Source organism: Vipera ursinii (assembly GCF_947247035.1).
Source record: "Vipera ursinii genome assembly, chromosome: 10".
NCBI lineage: Eukaryota > Metazoa > Chordata > Lepidosauria > Squamata > Viperidae > Vipera > Vipera ursinii.
In genome coordinates, this window is record NC_139520.1 from 17,122,889 (window position 1) to 17,149,200 (window position 26,312).

Consider the following 26,312-nt stretch of genomic DNA (forward strand, 5'->3'; position numbering starts at 1 on the left):
GGCTGCAGTTGGATTAGATGGAGTGGGGTGAGCTGTCTTTTATAGTCTATATCCCAAATTGCACAGCGCTTTCAAGTTTAAAACCGGCATGAATTATATTCAAACCGCAGGTAGACACTTATGACAGTTTCCTTTACTAAGTTGAGACTCTTGTTAAGTGAATTTTGCCCCACTCTATGACCTTTTCTCGCCAGAGTTCTTAAGCGAATCGCCGCGGTTGTTACGTTAGCGACCCTGTTGTTAAGTTAATCTGGCTCCCCCATTGGTTTTGCTCGACAGAAGGCTGCAAAGGGGGATCATGTCACCCTGGGACACTGCAGCCGTCTTAAATATGAGTCAGTTGCCAAGCAGCTGAGTTTCGATCACGTGACTGGGGATGCTGCAACGGTCGTAAATGTGAAAAACAGTCATAACTCAGTGCTGTTGTGCCTTCGAATGGTCACTATTAAGAACAAGTGAGGTGTAATTCTACCTAGCCTGGAAGACTGCTGTATTTTGTTACGAGTATGGCAAAGCAAATAGCTTAGCATTTCAAATTTTGGCCACTTCTGTACCCAAGAATTCCTTCCAAGCTTAACTCCAGGTGCAGATCAGATGAAGGATGACTTGTGAACGTCTTTTGCCTCTCTTTGCTTCCAGGTGTCGGAGCGGCTGAATCAACCAGGCGTAGCCATTGGCTTGGCTTGGACGCCCTTAGGCGGAGAGATCATGTTTGTGGAAGCCAGTCGGATGGATGGGGAAGGCCAGTTGACCTTGACCGGACAGTTGGGGGACGTCATGAAGGAATCGGCCCACCTTGCCATCAGCTGGCTGCGGAGCAACGCAAAGAGATACCAGCTGACCAACGGTACAGAAGGCCGAGGCCAACCCAGGTCTCGCGGTTGATCCGTAGACCAGTCATTCAACAATCACACTTCTTTGCTTGGGATGCAACATCAACAATGGTGGGAGGAAGTTGTGGCTGACGTGGGCAAAGCATGTGCGTTCGGTTAACATCAACGTACTGACTAGCAAAGGCGGAGTAATCTTCTGATTACTTAAATCACAACGAGTAGAACATATAAAATATAATATGACTGGAAAGATTGAGCAGCAAAGAAGCAGGCTACCTGAGGAACTGTCTCACCCCCAATGGGATAGGCTTGCCCCACTCACACTGGCAGAAGTGGCATATCCCTCGGCCAAGGAATTTGGGCAGGTAGGGTCCAGAAGAAGAGCCTTTTCTGCCGTGATGCCCATCCTCTGGAATAGCCATATCCCACCCTCTTGGCCTTCCTGTAAAGATCTTAAAAACTGGCTGTGCCAGTCGGCCTGGAGCCTGGATAGGGACACATCATCTTAAGTGGTTCTTGGATTAATTAGAAGACCTCACCTCCACTCTATTATATACCCCCTCCTCTATCTTAGCTATTTCTAAGATACCCCCCATAAGCTTGTTGTAAGCTCTTAGAGTAGCCTTATGGCAAGGTTAAGGGACGCAGTGGCTCAGTGGGTTAGGACGCTGAGCTTGTCGATCAGAAGGTCAGCAGTTTGGCGGGTTGAATCTCAAGTGCCACCTAACAGAGTGAGTGCCTGTTACTCATCCCAGCTTCTGCCAACCTAGCAGTTCGAAAGCACGTAAAAATGCAAGTAGAAAAATAGGGACCACTACGTTGGGAAGGTAACAGCATTCCGTGCGCCTTTGGCGTCTAGTCATGCCAGCCACATGACCACGGAGTCGTCCTCGGACAAGCGCTGGCTCTTCAGCTTTGAAACAGAGATGAGCACCGGCCCCTAGAGTTGGAAACGACTAGCACGCTTGTGCGGGGGAACCTTTACCTTTACCTTTATGGCAAGATTGGTGGCAGATAGGTTTAATAATATTAATTTCTTGCTGTGGTGGCGCAGGGGTTAGAATGCAATATTGCAGTCTGACCCTGTCCACTGCCAAGAGTTCGATCCTGACGGGCTCACGGTTGACTCGGTCTTGCATCCTTCCGAGGTCGATAAAATGAGGATCCAGATTGCTGGGGGCAAATAGGCTGACTCTGTAAACCGCTTAGCGAGGGCTGTAAAGCCCTGGGAAGCGGTATATAAGTCTTCAGTGCTATTACTATTGCCGTGGTTAATTTTGATGTAATTAGTGCTTCATTGCTTGCTCTTTTTAAGTTTTATACAATAGCTTTATCTGATTGTAAGCCAGAGTCACGTGACAGCAATGTAGGTGGTGAATAGGTTTAATAAATAAATAATTTTTTTGGTCTCTTTGAAGGATTAAAAAAATATCTTCTTTGTTTTGAGTTAGGGTTCATTAGCGTGCATCCTCACAGCAGACAAGCTTCCTTCTGCCATTAATGTAATCTAATCTTCATCTAGGGCAGGATATCTTCCCCCCCCCCTTTTCTAAAGGCTAAAAGTCTATATTGATGCAGGTGTTTTTCACACACACACCCCACGCCTCCCTTCCCCGGCACTCCTCCTGCTTTCAAATACGGATTTCTTCCCAAATGGAAACATGTTAGGAATTCAAGTCTTCCAGCGCCCCGGGGTGGTTTTTTAAAATTTATTTTTAGAACAAAGACCGGCCTAGCACCAATCTGCAAATCCTTCCTTTCTCTTCCTGAAAGCTTCTGGAAGTTTTGATCTCCTTGACAACACAGACATCCATCTGCACTTCCCAGCTGGAGCTGTCACAAAAGATGGACCATCTGCAGGCGTTACCATAGTAACCTGCCTTGCCTCTCTCTTCAGTGGGCGGCTGGTGCGTTCAGATGTAGCCATGACTGGGGAAATTACACTAAGAGGACTTGTTCTTCCAGTAAGTATTGTTTAGAGATCGTGATTGTTAAAGCTTTTACTCTCTCTCCCCCCCCCCCCCCACTCCCGAATCGGCTCCCATTTTTCCTTCTTTATTTCTAAGACAACCTATCCCTGGCCAGGTTTATTTCTTAGACAGTTTTCTGAAATCTTCTGTTATTAGATCTCTGCTTTGCAGGGCTGGGCCACCACGTCCTGCAGACTAGATTTTGTACAGCTCCTTTGCGTTAAGAGTAAACCTGATGGCAATTGCAAGATGGGAGAAGAGCAGATCAGGGCGGTTACTTGCAACTGCAGGGTTAAAGTTGTCAGATGATGGTTAACTGGACGCTCTGGTGACATTGTCGCTTTTAAGGTCAGGGGCCTGTTAAGGAAGGAATTCCTTTCTCTGTTCCCATCTTGATGACCCCAGCAGTCTTCTAATTCATCAGATGCATTGGGGCTGAAAATAATGGCGGTACGGATAAACATCTAGATTTTCTTAATTAAAATGGACCTCCTTTCAGAATGAGAATGTGTGGTGTTTTTATCACAAACCTGGAACGGGCGATGGAAAAATATCAAGGTTTTTTTTTTTAGAAATGTGTGGCATATGGTTTGTATCTTTATCTAGAGAGAGAACGCTTGGCATGAGTATGGATTACAGCTAGGCAGCCAATAACTTGCTGCAGAGAAAGACCTGCTTAGAAACAGGCAGATAATTGCTTCTTTCCTGTTTCCCTCTTAGATCTGTCTGTCTGTCTATATCTATCTGTCTGTCTGTCTATATCTATCTGTCTGTCTGTCTATATCTATCTTATCTATCTTATCTATCTATCTATCTATCTATCTATCTATCTATCTATCTATCTATCTATATCATCTATGTCTGTCTGTCTGTCTATGTAGCTCCCCCCCTCTCTCCCCCTCTCTCTTTCTCATATATATATATATATATGTGTGTGTGTGTGTGTGTGTGTGTGTGTGTGTGTGTATGTGTATGTATATGTATATGTATATATATACACACACGTGCACACACATACATATACCCCCATATCTCTACATATATATAGGTATACATATACGTACACACACATATATGTATGTGTGTGTGTATGTATATGTATATATGTATATATAACCTAAGGGACGCGGTGGCTCAGTGGGTTAGGACGCTGAGCTTGTCGATCAGAAGGTCGGCAGTTTGGCGGGTCAAATCCCGAGTGCCGCGTAACAGAGTGAGCGCCTGTTACTCGTCCCAGCTCCTGCCTACCTAGCAGTTCGAAAGCACATAAAAATGCAAGTAGAAAAATAGGGACCACCATGGTGGGAAGCTAACAGCGCTCCGTGCGCCTTTGGTGTCTAGTCATGCCGGCCACATGACCATGGAGACGTCCTTGGACAAGCGCTGGCTCTTCGACTTTGAAACGGAGATGAGCACCGGCCCCTAGAATCGGAAACGACTAGCACGCATGTGCGGGGGAACCTTTACCTTTACCTTTACATATAACCTACCTATCAACCAAATTTAGCCATCCCCCTGAACAACTGATAAAACTGAAGGTAGCCAACCAGCTCCCAACCAGTAATGGGCCATTTCATAACCAGCTTTACTTAGCATATTAAGGCATAAGCTTGTTAGTTTGGGCTTTCCTTGCCCCATCAACTGAAGTCAATTGTGATTCATTCAGACATGGCTTAGCACAGTAACTGAATACCGTGAAATGTGTTTGCAAAGCTAAAGGTGGTGGCGTCTACTGGCTTAACTTGCTTGCTGACGGTTTCTGCCTCTCTGAAATTAATACTTCTTACCAGAGCCTTTATTATCGAAGCAAAACGGCCTTCGTTTTAACCTTCCCTCTAATCTACTACTTTGAAATGGTCCCGCGCAAAAGGACTACAGTCCAGGGTTAGGGGCTGTGCTTTGCATTCCAAAAACCTCACGCTCAATTCCTGGCCTCGCTGTTTAAAAGGATAAAGAAACCTGTGCAGGCAGTACTGGAGGGTTTATTAGAAAATTAGCTTGCCTTAGAAAGATCTGGATGTGGTCTGTAGCATCTTCCCAGGTCCTTAATGAACCACACCAAAGAGGTGGTTTCTTGTAATTAACTGGCATGCCCATCTCAGGATGGAAAGTTTTCTCAAATAAGTGAGGTGTTTCAAATCCTGGCATTTCTCAAAGAAATCGTTCCTTAGGATGGAAGATTTCCCTGAGTGAGCAGAATTATATTCTTCAGCATTGGCACGCGCTAAAATTCTCTCTCTCCCATCAGCTAAGCCCATTTACGATTTGAAATAGGCTCTTTCAGTTATTTCATAGGTTGATGTGTGTTTCTGGAAATGTTTCGGTTTTCTGTCACTTTGTGTGAGGTAAGTGGCTAAATATATATGAATAAGTGAAGCGCTTCCTGACATTACTCTAGAGCAGCGTTTCTGAACCTTGATAATGCTGACATCAGCTCCCAGAATTCCCTGGCCAGCATGTTCTTTATATATACATATACATATACATATACATATACATATACATATACATATACATATACATATACATATACATATGCATATGCATATACATAAACAATCCGGCCTGGTCTGATGGGTTTTTGTTTTAATTATTGTTTAAATGTAATTTATCTTCTGCATTTGGGCACTAGGGTTTAATTTGTTTTCAATTTCTGTATTTGGACATTTTGATATTTATGTCCCTGTTCACCGCCCTGAGTCCTTCGGGAGAAGGGCAGTATACAAATCAAATCAAATCAAATCAAATCAAATAAATAAATAAAAAATAAATAAATAAATAAATAAATAAATAAATAAATAAATACACACACACATACACACACACACACATCCCAAACAAAGTAGCATCTTCTTGCAAGAGTTAGTTCTTACACAGTCTGATCAAAAGAGTTTGCTAACAGACCCAACTGTTGGCCCAAACTCAGAAGAGTGGAAACTGAGCCCCCCTCCCCATTAACTAGGATGTGCAAGACAAAAGGGCACCCAAAGGATTTGCCTGTTGTATTTATATCCGTAGCTTCCTACGGAAACACAAGAGTTGCCCGAGTTCCTTTGTTATGCGTCCTAACTTTCCTCCCATAAACTCCGTTTATCAAAGGTTCTTGGATTTCAGGGACACCCCCCCCCCCATCCCTGTTGGGTTCCCATCATGCCACCCAGTAGGAGGCTGTTGTGCTTTTTCTTTTGAGCTAGAATAAGGTTGCAGCTGCTGTCCCGAACCTAGTTTATAATTCAGTTAACACGCAAGAATGACCCAGATTGGGAACACAATGTGCCTCCTCCTGACACAGGTACCCAAATGGCTCCTTCCTTGCTGGAAAGGCCTCCGTTCTTTCTTTCTTTCTTTCTTTCTTTCTTTCTTTCTTTCTTTCTTTCTTTCTTTCTTTCTTTCTTTCTTTCTTTCTTTCTTTCTTTCTCTTTCTTTCTTTCTTTCTTTCTTTCTTTCTTTCTTTCTTTCTTTCTTTTTCTTTCTTTCTCTCTCTCTCTCTCTCTCGTTCTGATTCTCCCTATTTTGTGCTCTTCATAGGTCGGCGGAATAAAAGACAAAGTCCTAGCTGTGCACAGAGCTGGCCTGAAGAGAGTCATCATTCCTCAAAGGAACGAAAAGGACCTTGAAGAAATCCCAGCCAACGTACGGCAGGATCTCAATTTTGTGATGGCCAGCACCCTGGATGATGTCCTCAACGCCGCTTTTGAGGGGGGATTTTCCACCAAGGCCGGGCTTGATCACTTGAATAGCAAACTCTAAGCAAGTGGGGATGAAGTTGACCAACAGATCGGAATATAAACCTAGCATTAACCTAGCAGCCTGTAAACGCAAGTGTGAGTTAAGGGAGCAATAGCAGAGTACCTGACATTAGGGTTTATTTGTTCTTGTTGTTGTTTCAGAAGGAAAGGATTATTTTTAAGGGAACAGTGACAACTCCTGCTGCTGCTTCCGATTGGCCCCACGCTGCATTAGTGGGGATAATTCTGCAGAGATAGATCTGGATGCTTAAAAAAACTCTTCATGATGATTATTTCCCAATGCTATTAAGAGATAGATTTACACATGGACAGAATAGCTAAGTAGCTAAGCACATCAGCCTTCGTGAAAGCTTTTTTTTTTTCCTTCCCCGTTCACGTAAATTCAGTGAATGAATATAGAGATTTTTTTCCTTTTTTTTCTCCTGGAACGTCAGAGTTCTAGTCAAATTACTGTTGTTGCCAGGCAGAGCTTTCTCCTTTCCTCTAAAGCAACGGTAGGCAACCTCAGCTCTTTTATGACTCGTGGACTTCAATTCCCAGAATTCCTGAGCCAGCATAGCATAATTGAAGTCCACGAATCATAAAAGAGCCGAGGTTGCCTACCCCTGCTCTAAAGGAAGAAGCACTGCAAAGGCCTCCCTCCCTCCAGCTATAGTGCCAATGCAGGGAAAATATACTCAAGAAAGTCTAAATGTGCAAAAACTGACCGGCCAATGCCAAACATCCCGGATTAGACAGTGGCATTAAATTCTTTGCAATGATGTCTGAATGGAGTTTCTTAGTTCCTGCCACAGCTGCTGCTTCTAAACTCGTGAAAATTAATAATTGTGGGTGAGCAAAGAAGCCGCTGGTTTCTTTCAGGGAAACGCTGCTATTTAATGCTTTGTTGAAAGTTTAATTTTTGTCAGCGTAGACCGTGGTTTATTTACCGAAGTTCAGGCGCGTTACAGATTTGCAAGAAACAACTGCTAAGTTTGTAAGCCGCCCTGAGTCTTCGGAGAAGGGCGGGATATAAAATGGAATTAAAATAAATAAATAAATAAACTTCCTTTCCGTGCTTGTTGGAAAGATTCCCTCGGGAGTCCAGCCACACATTCCATGACAGTGCACAGAGCTACGGAATATTTAGCTCCTTAGATGTTTTTAGCCTTCTCGGCGCAGATAACGGTAAACTGCCTTGAAACGCTGGTTGATTGACAACAGGCATCGGTGAAAACAGGTCTTTTTCCCGAACGAGCAGCAGTTCTGTAAAATGTGACACAGAGAAAACTCTTCTTTGTAATGCACCAGCAAACGTATCGTTGAATCTTATGAGCAAGTGCCCTCTTCCAATGTGAACATTTGATTTCGGCCTCATTTTGTTTAATCGTTTTTTTGTTGTTTGTTTTGTTTTTGTGGAGAAAATCTATATAGATAGCTGCTGAAAGTTGACATTGGCTCAATGGCACATTGTCATATTTGTAGGGCACACTTTCTGAGGATACATTCATCAGTATACTTTTGCAAGATTTAGATCCGTTTTTAGGATGCTTTAATACACGTAGGGAACCTAGCCAAAACCTAGTAGTACAAAATAGGTTAATAAATTATATTATGCTATTACACGCTATTAAGTTCCATCTCGGGGGGCGGGGGCACACTCACTGGGCCTCCTCCGTGAGGTACTAATCAGATGAACACAACTCAGCAACCGGCACTGTGCACAGAGTTCTTTGTAATTAGTTTAAATCAGATCTTATCCCAACCCACTAAATTTTTTCCCGGCTGCAAATCTGAGCAACTTTACAATCTTACAAGGCTGTAGGTCACCGTTCAAATAAAGCAAGTAGAAACAGAAACAGCACTACCGTTAATTATATCACTGTGTGTATCACCAGAATTAGTGTAGAATTATATGTATTCTTCTAACATGCCCTACAAGCAATCTGCTTTAACTGCTGGATCATTTTTCCACTGCATTTTATTTATTGCTCTTTCAGCTGTTCGGGACCCATGCTAGCCCTGCAAGTCTATTCTGGTCACAGACAGCCTCCCAGTATCCTTGCCTCTTCATCTCATTTGGTTACTTGATCAGTGCCAGATTCAAGTGGTACCGGTTGGGCCAGTGTGTGTGTGTGTGTGTGTGTGTGTGTGTACCATTTGGCACACCCTTTATTTTGTCAATATATCAAAACCTACAGAAAAATGTGCTGGCTTGCAAAACAAGAGGCATTGAGAGAACCCAGCTGCTATTCATTTTTCACCCACTCTCCAAAACAAAAATGGTCCAAAAGCTTTGCACCCAAAAGAAGCCAACTGCCTTAAGTGTTTTTTAGAGGTTTTGAAGGCAGAAGTTCTATTTGAAATGAATTTGAGGATTCATGAAGAACCAGCCAAAGTCCACAGCACTTACATGGAAACAAAGACTTTGGGATACGAGTGTCTTGTGGCGATTCTCAGTCCTCCAGGCCAGGGTTGTCCCAAGGGTGCTTTTTCAAAAGGCAACTGGACTTCGTTTTTTTTCCCTTGAAGACGTTTCGCTTCTCATCCAAGAAGCTTCTTCAGTTCAGTCAGAAAATCCAGTTGCCTTTTGAAAAAGCCATCTTTGAGACGCCCTGGATTTGAGCAAGATTAGGATGTAGCACGTAGGCCTAAATGAAGACTTTGTTGTAGCCTAGCGACGAAGTCATCTCCAAATTACCGTATAATCTATAGCTCATGACACTTAAGTTCTTTACCGTTTTCTATTCCAATCAAAACAGGTTTCTCCTTTTTTGTGAATGTTGCAGCTTTGAGAACTGCTCTGAGACCAACTTAGGCCATGTTAAGGTGTCGTGGACTTTTAATTCCCAGCTGGCTGTAGCATTCTGGGAGTCCACACATCTTAAAATGGTCAAGGTTGGGAAACATTGCTCCAAACGATAGAAGGTAGGAGAGATTTTGGAACTGGAAGCTATCATCTGTTTTGCTGATTCCCACCCCCATCCCCCCACCCCACCCCTCAAACAGGCAACAGTCACGGACAATACAGCAGGCTGCAATTTCAGAATAGATTCTTCCCTTATTAAAATAGATGTGTTAAGCCTCAACCACCAGTGACTGTTCCTCCTTGATAGCTGTAGGACTTGAGTAAACAATTTCCTCCTCCTCCTCCTCCTCCTCATTGTTTTCCACTTTTCTGGCGTGACCCCATTGCATGTCTGCTAGTCACATCTGTTCCCATTCTCAAGTTTTCAGAAACGTCTTTTTTCTCCTCAGTGGCCATTTGCGCTTGCTATCCGCAGAAAGACTTACTGCAACTGGGAGAGTGAAGGCTTTGGAAGTGCCAGCCACTTTTTTTTTTATATTGAAAAGTCATGAAAAGGTTAGCATGAGAGGGGAGCAGCTTGTGAAAAAGGTAGGTTAACTTGGGGGAAGACCGGATGGACCTCATTTTCAGGAAGCCGCTTTAAAATGCAGAAATAGCCCATTTTGCTGGAGTTTCCTTTTGGGAAAGAACTTCAGGACCCAGGTTTTGCTGCGCAAGCCGCATTATTCCAGGCTGTTTTAAAACAGCCCCTAATTTAGAGGTGGACAGCTTCCTATTGATTACCATAGTCTTAAATTTCCTTCTTATCAGATGTTAGAGGAGAGACATTTTCTCAAATACAGCAGTAGCTTATCTCTCGGACATATCACTCGCCACACTGTCTCCTGCCTTTTCTGATATCATTCTTAAATCCTACTTTACCGGTATTTGTTTAGAGTAGATCTTCCCGGCTCAGCAGTGGCCTGATCTACAACAGATTTCCTCCTCCCTTCAATCCTGCGGTGCAAATCTTGTGGGAATTTATACCCTCCCAGTGTCACAGCTAAAGAATGCAACCTTTTGTCCTCCTCCCAACCAGTCCGATGACATCTGAGAAAAATCCTGCAAATACATCCTGGGCTGTGCTGGATGGGAAGCTCAGCAACTTATCTTTCCATAACATTTTGCTTGTGAAAGGAAGCGACTCCCAACTCTACAGTAACATTTCTTTGCCAATACATCATTGGGTTAAAACTTCAAAGCACGTTTTGCCAGCTCGAGAAGACAGCAGAGCCAGCAAGGCTTCCCCAAGATCCAAGGCGCATATCGGTCACCTATCGCACAATATCCCCTCCGGCTTTCAGGCTGCTTAAAATGCAGGTAGTCCCCGACTTTTGATCACAATTGTGCCCAAAATTCCTGTTGCCAAGTGAGGCACTTGTTAAGTGAACTTTGCTTCGTTTTACGACCTTTCTTGTTAACAGTTGTTCAGTGAGTCACTGCAGCTGTTAAGTTAGCAACACGGTTCTTAAGCGAATCTGGCTTCCTTACTGACTTTGTCAGAAGGTCGCAAAAGAGGATCACGTGCCCCCCCCGGGACACTGCAACTGTCATAAATACGAGTCAGAGGCCAAGTGGCTGAATTTGGACCACATGACCTTGGGGATGCCGCAATGGTTGTTAAGTGTGAAAAATGGTCCTAAGTCACTTTTTCCAGTGCCGTTACAACTTCGGTCACTAAGCGGATTGTTATAAATTGAGGACCACTCGTACAAGCCAAATAAGTGGAACAGACCCTATTGCCAAGGAACTCCTCCCAATTTCATACGTTCAAGAACCCTCAGGATTGATTATCAATCAGACATTTGCATATAGAGGTTTTTCCTCAAAAGATATTTGCAAAACAATTCTGAAAAAAAATATGCATGCAGTTATTTCTCTCAAGCCGCTGGAAAAATTGCAACTATTTTTTCCCCTCTAGCATCACAAACTCATTCCTACTTATTTGGTATTTCAAGACCTGGTCAGTTAATTGCTGTTGAGGGTTCACGATGGTAAATAACTATTTCCTTTCTCTCATAATTTTATTAGACATACTGCCTAGAATAAGCCAATTCAGAATGAAGGAAATATTTCACTCCCACACAGATAAAAAGCATCCAGGTCCTTCAAGGACAACAAGACTGCACAAGGCTAGCCTTTAGAAGTTTCTGGATTAATCTACTTCTCCCATTACATCTTTGTCTCCAATAACCTTCACACACCTCTATGGTAATACTTCCATACTCCATTCTTGAACCAAGTTTTTATGGTAATCTCTGGCAGTTCACACCTAGAGTCCATAGAGAAGTACAGACAGACGTGCAAAAGGGCAGAATAATAATCGATATACTTTGTCAAGACTAACAGAAGAGTTCAATAGTTTTGTTAAGTATTGTTGCTGTAGCTGTACTGCACAACTCAAGGTGGGTTCGTAAATATCATCTGCAAAAAAAAACAGCTAAATGTTTGGGCGCACGTCCAGCTGCCTTTTCACTGCTGCCCTGAGAGAATTGCTGACTCAAAAGAATGACTGAAATAAGCTTGTGAAATCATCCCGGCCCTGCAGTACTTCTTTAAAAAATTGACAATTTTCCTCTAGGCATGTACCCTTGGAGAGCATTCAGTGGGCATCTAAAAATGCATATGATAGTTTTGTTCTACTTTATGCAGTTTCGCGAATTAAAAAGGGGAAATATTCAAAGTCAAATGATATATAAAGATCATTTATTTGAGCATATCTTACTCGTGCATGCCTTGCATCTCCTTAAACAAAAGGCTTAATGGCAAGCATAGGTCCTTAAAACTCAGCTGCCTATTTTGAAGTCAAAACTGGCTAGTACTACGGTCAAATGTCATTAAGCAGATCTCAATTTATGCAACTTGTTTATTAACACACCTGGAGCTCATACTATCCCTTGCAGCCAAGGCATGATATGAACCAGAAACAAAAACTTTCCCTAACTATATGATGTCAAGGTGTATCCAGACATTCCTAATAAACTAGAGGCTCGACATGCCTTGCTAATCTCTATCCAGTAGCCTAAAGCTCATACTGATAGTTGTTGACTTATAGCTGGTCACTTAACAACCAGAGTTAAGACTTATCTTGGAAAAAAGTTTCTTAACAATCCATCCTCCAAGTTAATGATTGCTGCAGCTCCCCCCACAGTCGCGTGATTGTATTTTGGGTGCTTGGCAACTGGTTCACATTTATAACCAGTTGCAGTATCTCTGGGACGTGATTGCATTTTTCTATTTTCTGGCAAAAAAAATATGTTCAGTTGGACGAGCTGGGCTTACGACCGTTTGATTTGCTCAATGGCCACAGCGACCATTATAAAAATGGTTGTAAAATCGAGACCAGTCACATGGTGACTTGAGTTGCGACCAAACTGCCAGGCTCAATTATGGTTGTAAGTCAAGGATTACTGTGAACAGCACTTTCCCATTCACTCCTTGTTTCCTTCCCTCTTGCCTAAAATCTTGTTTGCTGTTAAAAGAACCATTGACAATTACTTTAGTTGTCTGATCTTTCCCCCCACCTTGGATAACTTTAAAAACAATGTATTGGTGCGATAGGTGCTAATAGGCATGGCTTCTAGGAACAAATACAAAATATATGAGAGAACACACCTCACATTTCTCCTGGATGTTGATTCCCATTTACAAATGCCTCAAAGGAAGTTAGGCAGATCAGCATTCAGAGAATAGCCTGCTAGAGGAAGATCCTTGGCACAAAATGATTCTGCTGCAAGGACCCCTGGCATTAATGGTGCAACTGCAAGGAATAATTCCATTTTAGTTTGCTTTTATTCCAGTATTGCCAAAACAAAAACCCAAACAAAACAGCCAACATCACTTAAGCAGATTTCAGTTTGCCAGAAATTCTTTTAATGACAGAATTTTAAAAAAGACCAAACAGCTTATTTCAACTGTCTCCTTTAAACAAATGGCCTATATTTATAGTTACAAATACTGTAAACTATGCCTTCTTGTAGCGCACAACTAATTAATACAAGAATGACCTCAAAATGTTTCAAGATCTTTTTTTTAAATTGGCCTGAATTTCCCCACTAAACTTAAAATAAATTAAAAGAATGTTATGAAACAACTTATTCAAAATTAAGTTTGAAATCAAAATGTAATGATATCTACAAGCTAAAAGAAGCCTTTTTTTGAATTTGTCTAATGGTGTCTCTAGTCTTCAAGTTGTATAACTGTAGGGGCAAAACAGCACCCCCAAATATTACCAATATATGGAAGTCTACCTTTAGCCAAAATCAATTTTGCTGCGCATTAGATGACATCCATAAGTTATTTGCAAAGGTCCCAAAAAAACAAAAAGGAAACAGAATTAAAACCTGAATCACAGGAAAGAAAAATCATTTATTTAATGAAAAACTAGAAGTTAATAAAAATTAGCAAATACACAGAAAATTTATACAAGAACAGCAGCAATACTATGTAGTGAGTTGGGAAGAAGAAAAAAAGCAAGGGAGAAGAGGAAGGAACGGGAGAAACAGCGGCCAATCCCCAGACCGCTTTGCATGGCTTGTCAGTCAAAAGAAACACAAATGAAACACAAAACGGTATCCTTTTCAAAAGTACAATTAACCTACAAAGAAGTTTAGAATTATTTTACAGCACTTTTCATAGAATCAATTCTTAATACAAAAGGATGCCCATTTTGGGTATATATATATAATATAATATATTTATATATATATATATACACACACACGCACATATATATATATATATATATGTATTTTCAGTGGTTTACTGCTGACTCATTTAAATATATTAGTGTTATTACATGCAACTGTTACCTGCACCTGAACAGTCTTCCCATTAAGGTACCTTCATTTATGCTAGCCTCTCCCTCCCAATTGTTCACACCTAGCAGTCAGATGTTTACCACGGTTTCTGCGAAACTGAATGCAGCGGATTGGATTGAGGTGATTACTATTATTATTATTTTTTTTAGACACTGGCCCTGAAAATGTCAGATTGGGTTTTCAGCACATTGAAATTGTCACATTAATACCTAAGTTGCCATTCTCGGCAAAAAGCTGTGCGATGCTGGTGTCAAAGACTAAGCAGTCACTATTCATGATGGCCGTGGCGATTCCCTCGTGGATCGATCGCGGAGTGGCTTCCCAAGTCAATCGCCGCCTGTGGCCGTTCAGCTCGAGGCGGTAAGCAAAGTTTTCAGCTTGTTTCCGTGTGCCTATCAACTGTACGATGGCAAAGAACTGCTGGTGACCGTCGTATTTCTCCTGTTTCTCCAGGACTAACATGAAGTGAAAGCCAAAACAAGACTGCATCATAACCCAGTCAACAGCTCCGGGAAGGTTAATGTCTGTAGCAAGGAAAACAATATCTTCCCCCTGTAGCGTCGTTATTGATTTATGCTGGTGCATGAGGTGTGGCATGACCGCATCCAGAGAGCCTTGCCACTTACAAGAAGCCCCTGGGCATGGGCAAGAGTAAGGCCTAAATTCGCAAAGCTCTTCGTGGTCGGCTTTCTCGGTGTGCGGCAAGGTTATCTCGCAGCCAGAGGAGGCGTATTTACAAGGAAACAGTACGGAGTTGGCCACTTTTTCCATCGCCAAATTCCGAATGGAGCCCAAGGGTCCTCGGCAGGTCGGACAACAGGTGAGCTTAGGGCGACAGTTGCTACAAACAAGATGGCCGCTTTGGCACTGGAGGATAGGTGGCAGCACATAGTCAAAACAGACGGGACACTCAAAGAGGCTGGCCAAGTCATTGTTGGAAGCGGTGGTGCCCGTCAAGGCAGGTACCCTTTGGGACGGTGTACACTTCGAGGTACCTGTAGGAAGTGCTGTGGCAGTCTGACGACTCATTTCTGCAAGAAGCAAACAAACAAAGGCCAAGTGAGCTCCTTTTCACTAGCAACAATCATCTCAAGCTTTATTTTTTTTATGGGAAAAAGATCAAAGGCAAGAATGGGCTGATCCACAGAGTGCAACTATTTCTCACAACGGCTTTCAGATGGTGATAAAGAGAACATAATGGCCATCTCTCTCTCTCTCTCTCTCTCTGAACAACTGGTATTTAGATGTGCACAGCCTCTGAAATGTTCCATAGTTACTCTCTATAGCAAGGTCTCAAATCTGCTCTGAAGGTCCACTAAAGGCTAGTAAGAGGTTTGGATAACAGCAACAGGTTTTACCTGAAATGGAATCACTAGATGAGCAGTTTCCTCATTGTTTTTCCTCCAGCACTGCTAATAAAAAAATATTTTAAAAGAGTGCTCATTTAAATATCAACTCTAATAAGCTGATTTAGGACTTTTAATTTCTCTTTTTTAAAGCAAGCCTGCATTTCAGCCCAAGTATGAAGTTTACAAACTGGTGAATTAAGATAGCAATGAGTAACTCAAAAATTTTGTATGGCAAAATTTTGGTTATGATATGCTTGATCAAATAGGATCTGTAAATAACACCTGACACCCCCCCCAAACCCCCAGAAATGGGATTATCAAGAAAATGTCCAGAGCTTCCAAACTTGTGACTGAAATCACACCCTAGATAGAACTGCAACAATATAGCCAAAACTCTTTTTGTCAAAACAGTAAACAAAATAGAGCAGTATTTGTAATAAAATTTTGCTTATTTTCTGGCATCTTTTCATACACACACACCCCAGAGAAATTATCTACTGACAGGCACTGCCCATTGCTGACAAAATAATCAAGCTCAGTCAGGATTTTCCAACATCTCCAAAATAGCTGCTAGTTAAAAATAAAAAGGTTTCCTGAGTAGCTACGTGCTGTTGAAGAAGCCTACTTCCGGATACACTGGGAGCTTTTCCTCAAGACACCCTGGGTGATAATTAGCTATTCTGCCAGGCCTCTTGCAATGCAAAAACTGCTATCATCTTAGTGACAAACACCTAGGAGGTAAAGCAATGGCTTTATGCACAGGAGGAATAGCAGCACTCTGAGCCAACGTTTCAGCATATTATGCTTGGTAGGGATTTAAACAAAAGATGGAAAAGCCGTCTCTTCCAAAACCCGTGGGACCAAAATATCAATATTTGGAAGGTGCCAGATTTCAACAACTTGACAGTTTACATTTGTTTTTCATACCAATCAGAACATTTTCATGAAATATTTTCCCTGGCCATCTGGCTACATGTTTTGAGTGGCTGAAATGCTATTAAATACCTATATCTAAATATAGCTAACCTCAATGGGCTGGTAACAGTCTCACTGTGCAGCCCAAGAAGCATCTTGCAAGCCCCAGAAAAGTACGGTGAAAGTACTTAAATCAATTAATGGGTAGGATTCAACAGTTAAAAGTATTCAAATTAAAACGACGTCTTGATTTATATGGCAGCAACTTCCTTTGGAAAAAACATGGTTAAAGCAAACTACTGCCATATCTCAGTTGTAATTAAAAAGGCAAGGGCAGCATGTACCATCTTGGGATAGCATTTCTCCTTTTTGCTTCAAAAGAGGCAACGCTGAACTCAGAATACGTTTCCTCCAGAACTGTTTATGACCAAGAAGACATTCCTTAAATCAAAGGCATTATAATGAGGGAATGGTCAAACGCGTATTTGGTTACCCTGTTGTGAAAAACACCCACACCCAAAAAGCTGGGCATTACACACGTATAGCCACACTCAACCAGACCACGTATTTCATAATGTACAATCCTGTAAAATGATTTAGAAATCGCATTTCCACACCCTTTAATCCGACGGCAAATGCTTCCAACTACTTTATCAAGTTTATCAAAGCTCAGCCCTAATTATTTAGTACTCAAAGAGATTAATCATTTGGGTCTTACACTTACTGTAAAAGAATTCCCACGCTATATTTATCAAAGCATTATTCTATAGTTATAGAATCCATCAAGCGTCCACTGATTCTTGAAAAATGAGGAAGGGACCCCATTCTCATACAAATTTTCTGTATATTGACAGGAGCATGCTCTAGAAAAGTTTTCTAACTAGTTGCTTTGCCAATTATAATTTGTTCATTTGGATGGCCTCGTGGGACAATGTACATAAAATTGTATTTTACATTGAACAGTATAAATGTTTTACAGCAGGCATGTCAAACTGCCGGCCTCCAGGCCGCATGCGTCACGCCAAATCCGTGCCCACCCCATTGCCGGCAATGGGGAAAAAGTCACGATACGTTGTGCGACGTCATGTGACATCTTGAGTTTGACATGCCTGTTTTATTGACCTTGCTTAAAATAACTCAGTAGCTTTCTATATTGCCAACCATTTGCCAGAACAGAAAGCCCTCATGTGACGAAATCTTAAATCACTTTGGATGAAAAGTGATGATCATCGCTGTAGTCATCTAGCCAGACAGGACAAGCTTCTTTTTATTCATTTAATTTCTTTCTGCCGTATCTAGGATTTTCTCCACTTTTATCCTCATAATATCTTATGAAGTACAGGTTGAGTTTTCATGGCTGAGTGTGGACCTGAATCAAATCCTGAGTCATAGTCCAACACCCTAACCAGTATGTTGGCTCTTTCTTTCAATTTAAAGTGAACTGACTTTACTAAAAACATGTTTTGCAAACTTAAATATCTAGCTTACTTGAAATGATATTTCATTTCTAGAACTGCAAAACCTGGCACATTATTAAAGTATTAAATTCTTATTTGACCTATTCAAAAAACTAATTTTCCACTTCTATAAGTGTAATTGTGCTCATGTTAGTAGCTAAGTAGTGGCTGATAGCAGAATTAGCCCCACTATTGTATGTATCATGCTTCAGTATAAAATGTTTTTTAAAGCACTTCTGTGTCCAAAGCAATTCCAGGTATAGATTACTATCAAATAGTTGTATGAAGTACTGCATGAAAAAGATTCTGAGCTTCCAATTATCGTTCCTTACTGCCTTTATCTATAGGCCAGATTTAATACATTATGTCAATTAAAATATTAGCACATGCAAATTGCCAGTTATTAACAGCTGGAAGTATTCCCCATTCCCTCCCCTCTTTAAATCTTCAAAAATGAACTGTATCAATATTGGATGGAAATATATGCAAAAGTCTGCTGTGGTGAAACTAATCTTTATCTAGAAGGAGAATCATCCAGTGACTCACCACTTTTAAGTGTTTTGTATACTTTCTCAAAACACAAACGACAGGCAGGGTGTGGATAAATGTGGGATCCTGCCTCATTATCATGGAGCGTGTCAGAGCATGCCCAATTGTAAAACAGATCTCACATGTTACACAATGAATGTAGTAGATCTGTTTTCTGACCACATCAATACTTTACTTGCTACCTATACTAAAAATCGCTATTTTTTAACAGTCAGCAATAATGTGAGGAAACAATCTGCTTGTTAGATCCCAAAATTCTATCTTGCGCAGTATATTTAGAGCTCCTAATCTAACAGAAAGTTTTGGTATTAGAAAAAAAAATCAAATACAATTACAATTAAAATCAGATACAATTAGACAACTATAAGCCAACTCTTCTCCAAGGTTTTTAAACCACGTAAAACATAATGATTTTTAATTGGCTCAATACTCAAGAATACTCAAGAAAGACCTCAAGGATTCAAATACAAATTGCCAAATTATATCTCTCGGGATTACCATATCATGGCATGCCCCAATTTCAATTACTTAATAATGTATTGCAAACATATTACATAGTGATTCTTCACTTTCTTTGTCACATTTTAGTGAATTTTGAGCTAAAACAAAATATTAGTAATTATTCTATTCCCCCTTAAAGCATGTGAAGGTTTTATTTGTGATACAGTATACGGTTCTACTACTTAGTAGGGCTAATTCAACTAAATTACCATCTGCTGAAAACTTACAGGTGTTTCTCACATTTCTCCAAAACAAACAAAGCAAATGGCTGTGATTGCCAGGGCCAGAACGAATATGAATATGAGACTCCAAACAATGCAGCTTAGAAATGTGCTACCTTTTCTTTTGTTGCCTTTATTTCCTGGCAGACATGTATCAAGGATTCCTTTCCAAGCATACAAAAAACTGAAGGCGGATTTCCCCGTCATCAGGAGTAAAACAGCTCATTGCGTTTCTCCATAGAAACAAAAACAATCCACAACAGAGGCCCCTCCTGGAAATTCCTAGGCTTGCAGACAGCCAGCGCAAACACAATACCCAGAAGGGGGCACAAATCCATGAAAGGCAGGCAGTTTCCTGAACATGGCCAGGGCGTGGAAACCCAACCTCTCCTTTCAGTAAAGTTTCCGAAGTAATCCTGAGCGTAAACCAATTGGGAAAAAGAAGGGTGGGGGGAGACGCAAAGGCGAGAGTCACCAGAGTTGCAAATCCCGCCAGTCTCCAGCTAGATCCACTTTGATCAGAAAAGCTTCTTTAAGGATGGCTCCTGCATTGTCACTTCCACCACCCAGCCTACTTGTAACCTTGGGTGATCTCCAGAGTCACAGCTAGCGGCAGCGACGACGACGGCACACAAATCCAAACGCAGCAGCAGCAGCAGCAGCTCCTCCAGAATTCAGCCCAGTGCCTTCCGCAGCAAAGCCACTGGCTGGCTGCCGAAGGAGCCCTGCCTGCGCCTGCTGTTCTTCAGCTCCTCGTACACATCGGGGAGGGAGCCCCACAACGGAGGCGGTGCCTCACCTCAGCCGAGGGAAGGAAGAGGCAGGCAGGCAGGCTGGCCGGCCAGCCAACAGGCGCATCGGCCTCACATGACCAGCTGGACTCTGCATGCAGTCAACCAATGCAGGCATCCATCAAAGCAGAGTCTGCTTAATGCAGGGAAAGAAAGGCTTGGGAAAGGAGCCCTGGGCCCTTCCCCAACCACAGCCAAGCTAGAAGAGGAGCTCAAGGCAAAAAAGCAAAAAAACGACAGCCCTGCACTCCGCCCTCCCCTCCGAGGACCAGACTGTCTCCAAGAAGCAGCTGGTGAGTCCAATTAGCGGCCCTCCTGCAAAGATGGTTTAATATGGAACAGAAAAAGTAGCAAGGCCAGCAGGCTTGTGTGAATCCAAGGAGGCCAGGCTGTTGTCTTCTGCCCTATACAGAGTCCCAGGCTTCCTAGAAAGGTCCAGCAGGGGACAGACTCTATCTGAGCTTGGAAGCAAAGCATGATCGGACCTGATTAATACTTGGAAGGGAGACCACCAGGAAATCCCAGGGTAGAGTTAAAAGTTAAAAACAACATTCTCGAAGAGGCAGTGGCAAATCTCTCGTATACGACAAGGAGGAAACTGCATAGTTCTCTCCAGATAAGCTCAACTCACTAAATTATAATATGAACATTATTTTGGAATAAACAAATTATTTTATGATTAGTAAGACTATTGGTTCTCTCTATGTTGCCCATAGGCTACAGAAGAGTCCCTGCCATACCTGGAAATGCCAAGAATGGAACACAAGGTATTTTACACAGCCCCATGAAACTTCCCATGAAAACTGCTGTTTACACTTAGTTGTATTTAAAACAGACATGCAAGCCTGAAAGAAGTGAGCAATAATTTCTACTGGGACCGTGCAGATGAAGACAAACAAGCCAAATCTCAGTAAATCAACTTAAATTCCAGGATTCCTCAATATAATAGAGAGAGAGAGAAGCAACACATTCTGCAGTCAACACAGGCAGACTAAAGAAGATGCAGATCTCTGTCCAAGAGCCACAGTTGGCCTTTGAAAGCCCTGCGTAGCTCTCTCCAAGGATACACCCCAAAGTTTAAATGCTAATGTAACATTAAGAAATTATTAAATACATTACAGAAATACTAGTAACCGTATTTAATTTTACTTCAGTTCATGTGAGATCAACAAAAATCTGGTTTCTCTCTCGGCCCTGTCACTAACTTTTAGTATGCAGCCTTCAAAAAGAATTTGTTCTTCTGATGCTCTGAATGCCAGGAATAGCACCAGATACAACACGACTTATCTGATGACACATGGAGTAAACAGCTGCAAATTCCTAGGCTTCCTATAGGTTTAAACCTAAAGGTATAAGCATTTGTATTAATAGTGTGTGTGGATTTAGATAATTAAACCATTTTTAAACGGTTAAGTGATAGAAGCTAAACCCTAACCTAAACTAAATAGCACTATGAGTGAGACTAGGGGACAGGGTGATAGAAAATACATTTCTGCTCAGAAGGCCATTTCAGGCTATGTAACAATTACTATTATATGCACTGGAGGCTCCAGAAACCCTAACCCTAACAGAAAGGCCATCGCATGGCAATGAGAACCAAAAGATTTCACCTCTTTCAAACCTACATTTTCTGTGTCAGGCCAGCTCCAAAACTGCATTCTCATTTCCTGCCTCTATCCCTGTTTTGCACCATCCACTTACACAAGCCCAATACATCTTTTTTTCAGCTTCTCATAGAAAAGCTGTGAGGGATTTCCAGGTTCACAAGAAATATACTGCTCAAAAAAATAAAGGGAACACAAACAACACAGTGTACTGTATTTAATAGTAGGATGTCTTATTTTCTGTTCTTTATTTTTTTGAGCAGTATATATTTTCATATACTTCCAATGATATTTCCTGGTGGCCTCCTATCCAGTACTAACAAGACTAATGATGCTTCAGCCACATTTGCTACCCAAATGGGCCACAAATAAATGCATTTCAACGCTATTGAAATCTTCCTTTAAAAAGATGTTTTAGGATAGAATTGACTTGAAATATATGTAATATATAGAATTGACTTGAAATATATGTAATGTATTACATGTACAGTTTGTAAGTAAGTAAGTACTTACAAACTGTAATAACAGAACTAATCTAGCAAGCTACAAAATGTAAGAGCTAGATCACAATAAAACGTATCATATAATAGGTAGTGCAGACTCAAGTCGAAGAACTAGCAACAATTTCTCGTCCAAATTGCTTGTGGTTAGCATCCATCCCAATTTTAGGACACTTCCTCAAGCTGATGCTCAAGGAATAGTGGGATGTCAAACTTAATACCTAAGTGCCAGCCTCTACCAGTTTTTTGGGGTGGTGGTGATGGAGCAGTTTGCATTTCAATTAACTATAAAATGTCTCTTGTACACTCAATTTTGCTTCAGTGTAGCATTATCTCCCTGGAATCTTGGAAAGCTCTGCGAGTTTGAAATGAACTTTCCATGATGCTCATTATCTTCTTACAAACTATAATCACCGGAAGCCTGAAAGTGATTTGTATTTGTTCTGCAGTCTATGTGTAACTTTGAATATCCTATGTGCATCAATTTCAAAGCAAACTCAATACAGGTTTCAATGAGGAATGGGTTTGTCTTCAAATTCCATAGTTAGAACTTGCTTGCCTTATTGTATCTAAAAAAGAAATGAGCTATCTTCATATACAATTAACATTACAAATCAATGTATGTTTGCAATTGGATCATTTTTAAATTTAAAAATAGAAAACTAATCTCAGTGCAATATGTATCTAGTAGCTTGCCTGATCCTGAAATATTGCAGTATTCCTGCAGTACCCCTTCAGCTGTCAAAATAGTTTGGCTCCATTGGGATATCACTACTTTCACTTTTTACAAGCATCAGTATGTTTTTATATATAGACTGACAAAACAGATAAAAATTAGAAAACAACACAACAAACTCAGACAGATTACTATTATCATTTTAACACCACTCCATAAATCTACTCCAAAAGAAACATTTTAATATGATTCAAAGATTTGAGTTACAAACACAAAACAGAAAGATGTATCTTTCAAAACATAAGCACAAGTTTTGAATTGAACAAGAGTTACTTTGCTCATCAGTAGTTACTTTGCTCATCAGTAGTTAAAATAGAAAGTGTGCCCATACATTCCATTGATTCCACAATAGTGAAAGATGCTGCTAACTTTAAAAGTGATGGCCAAGATCCAAATTATTCAAGTATCTTGCACAGCCCAAGGGATAGCTGGACTTCTCTTTTACACACCCAAGTCCCCAGTCCCCTCTCTTTGACATTTAAAAATTTGTTTTTGGAGGAGAAGAAATGGAAAGTTTTCTAGATTTCACCACCTTCCGTTTCAGTACCTGTGGCACTTGCCAAATTTTTCCCAATGCAAATTTAGTTCTGAATTGTTCCTTCTCTACAAAGATACTGCTAAGCTTGTAAGCCGCCCTGAGTCTTCGGAGAAGGGCGGGATATAAATGGAATTAAAATAAATAAATAAATAAATAAATGTACATCAAGCAACATACAGCAACATGTATCATAGACAGGCATGGCATCACGTAACAACAGAGAAGTAAACTAAGGTGGAAAGAGAGGAAGGATGCTCTGGAGATCTACAGTAAGACTACTAGGGATGAGGACAGCTTGCAAAGATCCACCAAAGTTTATAACCAGAGCTGCAGTCCCAGGCACACTTACCTGGGAGAAAACTCTTACTCAACCCAGTGGGATTTACTTCCAAATAATCAGTCTACACAGTCAAACTGATCTTCTGACCTCACTCCACCAAAGCAAAAGCACCACTGAAAAGGACTGGGATTTACCTTGAAGCCAAAATGCAGAAATGCCATCCAGCAAATGGCAGCTATTTTTTTTTATAGCCCCAGAAAAAGAGAAGCAATGAAGCTTCCCATGGTCCTTTTCCTTTTTCTGCCTTCAGAAATTGTCCAGAGAGGGAACTCCTGGATTGAAGATGCAGGTTTTCTAAAGTCAGGAATGAGAACAGGAAAGTTTATCAATCCCCATATTTCCCCCCCCAGCCTCCTGATTTCATTTCTTGAAGATGAAAGGCGGCACAAAGAGAAAAGGAAAGGAAAAGTGGGAAAGGAGGGCATCTTAGTCCTTCTCAGCCACATGGCTACAACACTGAGAAAGGGAGAGATGAGAGAAAGGAGAACGGCTGGTGGATGGATGGTTGAAGACACACACAGAGAGAGAGAGAGAGAGAGAGAGAGAGAGAGAGAGGGAGAGAGGGATGGACAATAGACAAATGATAGAGACAGAGACAGGAGAGCTGTGGATGGAGAGACGGAGATGATAGACAGATACAGACAGACCGACAAAGGAGAGCTGTGGATAGAGATGATTAGATAGATTAGATTAATAGATAGATAGATAGATAGATAGATAGATAGATAGATAGAGAAAAAGGAGAGCTGTGGATGGATAGATGGAGATGATAAGACACACAGCTATGGATAGATAGAGATAATTTAACACAGTAGACAGGCAGGCAGGCAGGCAGTACAGAACATAGTGAAGATACAGTTTACTGTAGAGTAAGAGAATAAGTTGGAAGAAGGGTCCTTCGAGGTCTTCTAGTCCAACCCCCTTCTCTTCTAGCCACCAGACAGACAGACAGACGGACGTGTGTGTATGCATGATCACACGCACCCCTTTCACAAAGGCCGGCCTGTTGCAAGCCATCGAAACCAAAGTCCCTCGGTCCCATCTCGGCCTCCCGAGTCTCGCCTCAGCCGCCTCCTTCCCCGCCCCACCCCCCCTCCCCCTCGGCGGAGAGTCTCCTTTTGTTCGGCAGGAGGCCTGGTCCCTCCTCCGCCGGCCTTCCGCCCCGTCCGGGCTCCCCCTCCGCCGAGAGAGAGAGAGAGAGAGGCCCGGCTGGATCGGCCTCCGCTTCGCCAGGCCCGGCTGGCGTTGCTTCCCTGGCGAGCAGGCCCGCGCGCGCCGCTAGGCCGCGGTCTGAGGGAAGCGCCGCAGTGGCGGCCCGGCTCGGTCGGCTCTGGAGGAGGCCGTGCGCGGCGGGCGGCCTGGCTCTTCCCTCCTCACCTGTGGGCGCTGGGCTGGGCTGGGCTGGGCTGGGCTGAGCCGCGGCCTGGCTCCCACCCGGAGAGTCCGCGAGGAGGATCGAGCGGGCGTCGTTGAGGGCGACGAGGAGGAGGAGGAGGAAAGGAGGCGCGGGAGGGAGGCAGCAAACACACAAACAAAAAGGGAGGGAGGGAGGGAGCGAGCGAGAGGGGAGGCGGGCCGGCCGGCCGGCGGGCGGGCGCTGCGTGGCTCCTCGAGGCTCAGGCGGGGAGGAACTGGTGCGCGCGGGCGCGGCGAACGAAGCGACCGAGGAAGGCGGAAAAGGAAAAATTCAAACAAACAAACAAAAAAAGAAGGCGACCGACCGAAGGCGACCTTTTCTCTCTCTCTCTCTCTCTCTCTCTCCCCGAAGCGCGGCCGAGGCTGGAGAGGGCGCGCGAGGGAAGCTCTCCGGCGGCTGCGCGCGCACCCGCCTCGCGGGCACTGCTCTTCCCGAGGCTGCCGCCGCCGCCGCTTTTCTCCCCCCGCCCCTTTCACCTGGCGCGCAGGCGCACTCGGGCCCGGCTGGAGGAAGGGAGGAGGGAGGGAGGAGACTGGGAAGGTTTGGAGTTCGCCTTTTGCGAGGAAACCTTGGTTTATTATCCGGCAATGGTGGCTTAGTCTGCCAACCCAGCAGGAAGGATGCCCAAGAAAAAGAGGTAAAAAAAAATAATATTGCACAAATTGCACAAATATATGCACACACACACACACACATACACGCTCATATCATATAACCTTTGCAGGAAGCATCCGTCCTAAATTTTTTAAAAAAAGTCTTTATTTCTATTTGTAATATTGTGGCACATCTTCCCGTGCGTATGAATTGCTACCTTTTCCGAGCAGTCTTAGCATTTTAAACATTAAGCGAAATAGTATTAAAAATTATACCTACTGCTGTTTGGCAGCCACTTCAATCTTTTTTATTTTTTATTTTTTGGCCTGGGAAAGATTAATATTTGGGACGTGCAAATAAACAGTCAGTGGGAAGTATAAATAAACAATCCACTAATAATATATAATTCTTGGCCCTGTTTTTTCTAGTCTCCGTTCCCTTCTCGGCTTCCTGGTTTAAGCCCACAACAGAAGGCTGCACAAAAACAGACGGTTTGCAAAGGGATTGTCTTCCAGGGAGCCTAACAAATTTTGCAGCTTTTCTCCCTGAATATTCATCAGCCTCACCAGTGGGGCTACCCCCCACCCACCCTCTATTAGCG

At 42.4% G+C, this 26,312-nt stretch overlaps 2 protein-coding genes and 1 long non-coding RNA gene across 8 annotated transcripts in view; 1 reads left to right on the forward strand and 2 right to left on the reverse strand.

The window, feature by feature from the left end:
* Positions 1-14,484, forward strand: part of LONP2 (lon peptidase 2, peroxisomal) — a 51,016-nt gene extending 36,532 nt beyond the window's left edge. The window contains exons 13-16 of the mRNA XM_083370633.1: positions 640-847; positions 2,607-2,797; positions 6,332-6,627; positions 14,349-14,484. Of these exons, the coding sequence (XP_083226759.1) occupies positions 640-847; positions 2,607-2,797; positions 6,332-6,553 (621 nt within the window). The 3' untranslated portion in view covers positions 6,554-6,627; positions 14,349-14,484. The remainder of the gene's footprint in view (positions 1-639; positions 848-2,606; positions 2,798-6,331; positions 6,628-14,348) is intronic.
* The window catches only part of LOC310645094, a 296,214-nt gene that overhangs the window by 167,793 nt on the left and 102,109 nt on the right, over positions 1-26,312 (reverse strand). The window lies entirely within an intron of this gene.
* On the reverse strand, positions 13,728-25,560 carry SIAH1 (siah E3 ubiquitin protein ligase 1). Of its 6 annotated transcripts, XM_083370636.1 has the most exons (3): positions 25,078-25,340; positions 23,835-23,994; positions 13,728-15,230 (listed from the first exon to the last, which is right to left on the reverse strand). In XM_083370636.1, the coding sequence occupies exon 3, from the start codon at positions 15,226-15,228 to the stop codon at positions 14,380-14,382; it is 849 nt and encodes a 282-aa protein (XP_083226762.1). In that variant the 5' UTR covers positions 15,229-15,230; positions 23,835-23,994; positions 25,078-25,340; the 3' UTR covers positions 13,728-14,379. The 6 variants fall into 6 exon arrangements, with proteins under 6 accessions (XP_083226762.1, XP_083226763.1, XP_083226761.1 ...); XM_083370637.1 differs by lacking the exons at positions 23,835-23,994; positions 25,078-25,340 and adding an exon at positions 25,422-25,560; XM_083370635.1 differs by lacking the exon at positions 23,835-23,994 and having other exon boundaries at positions 25,078-25,199.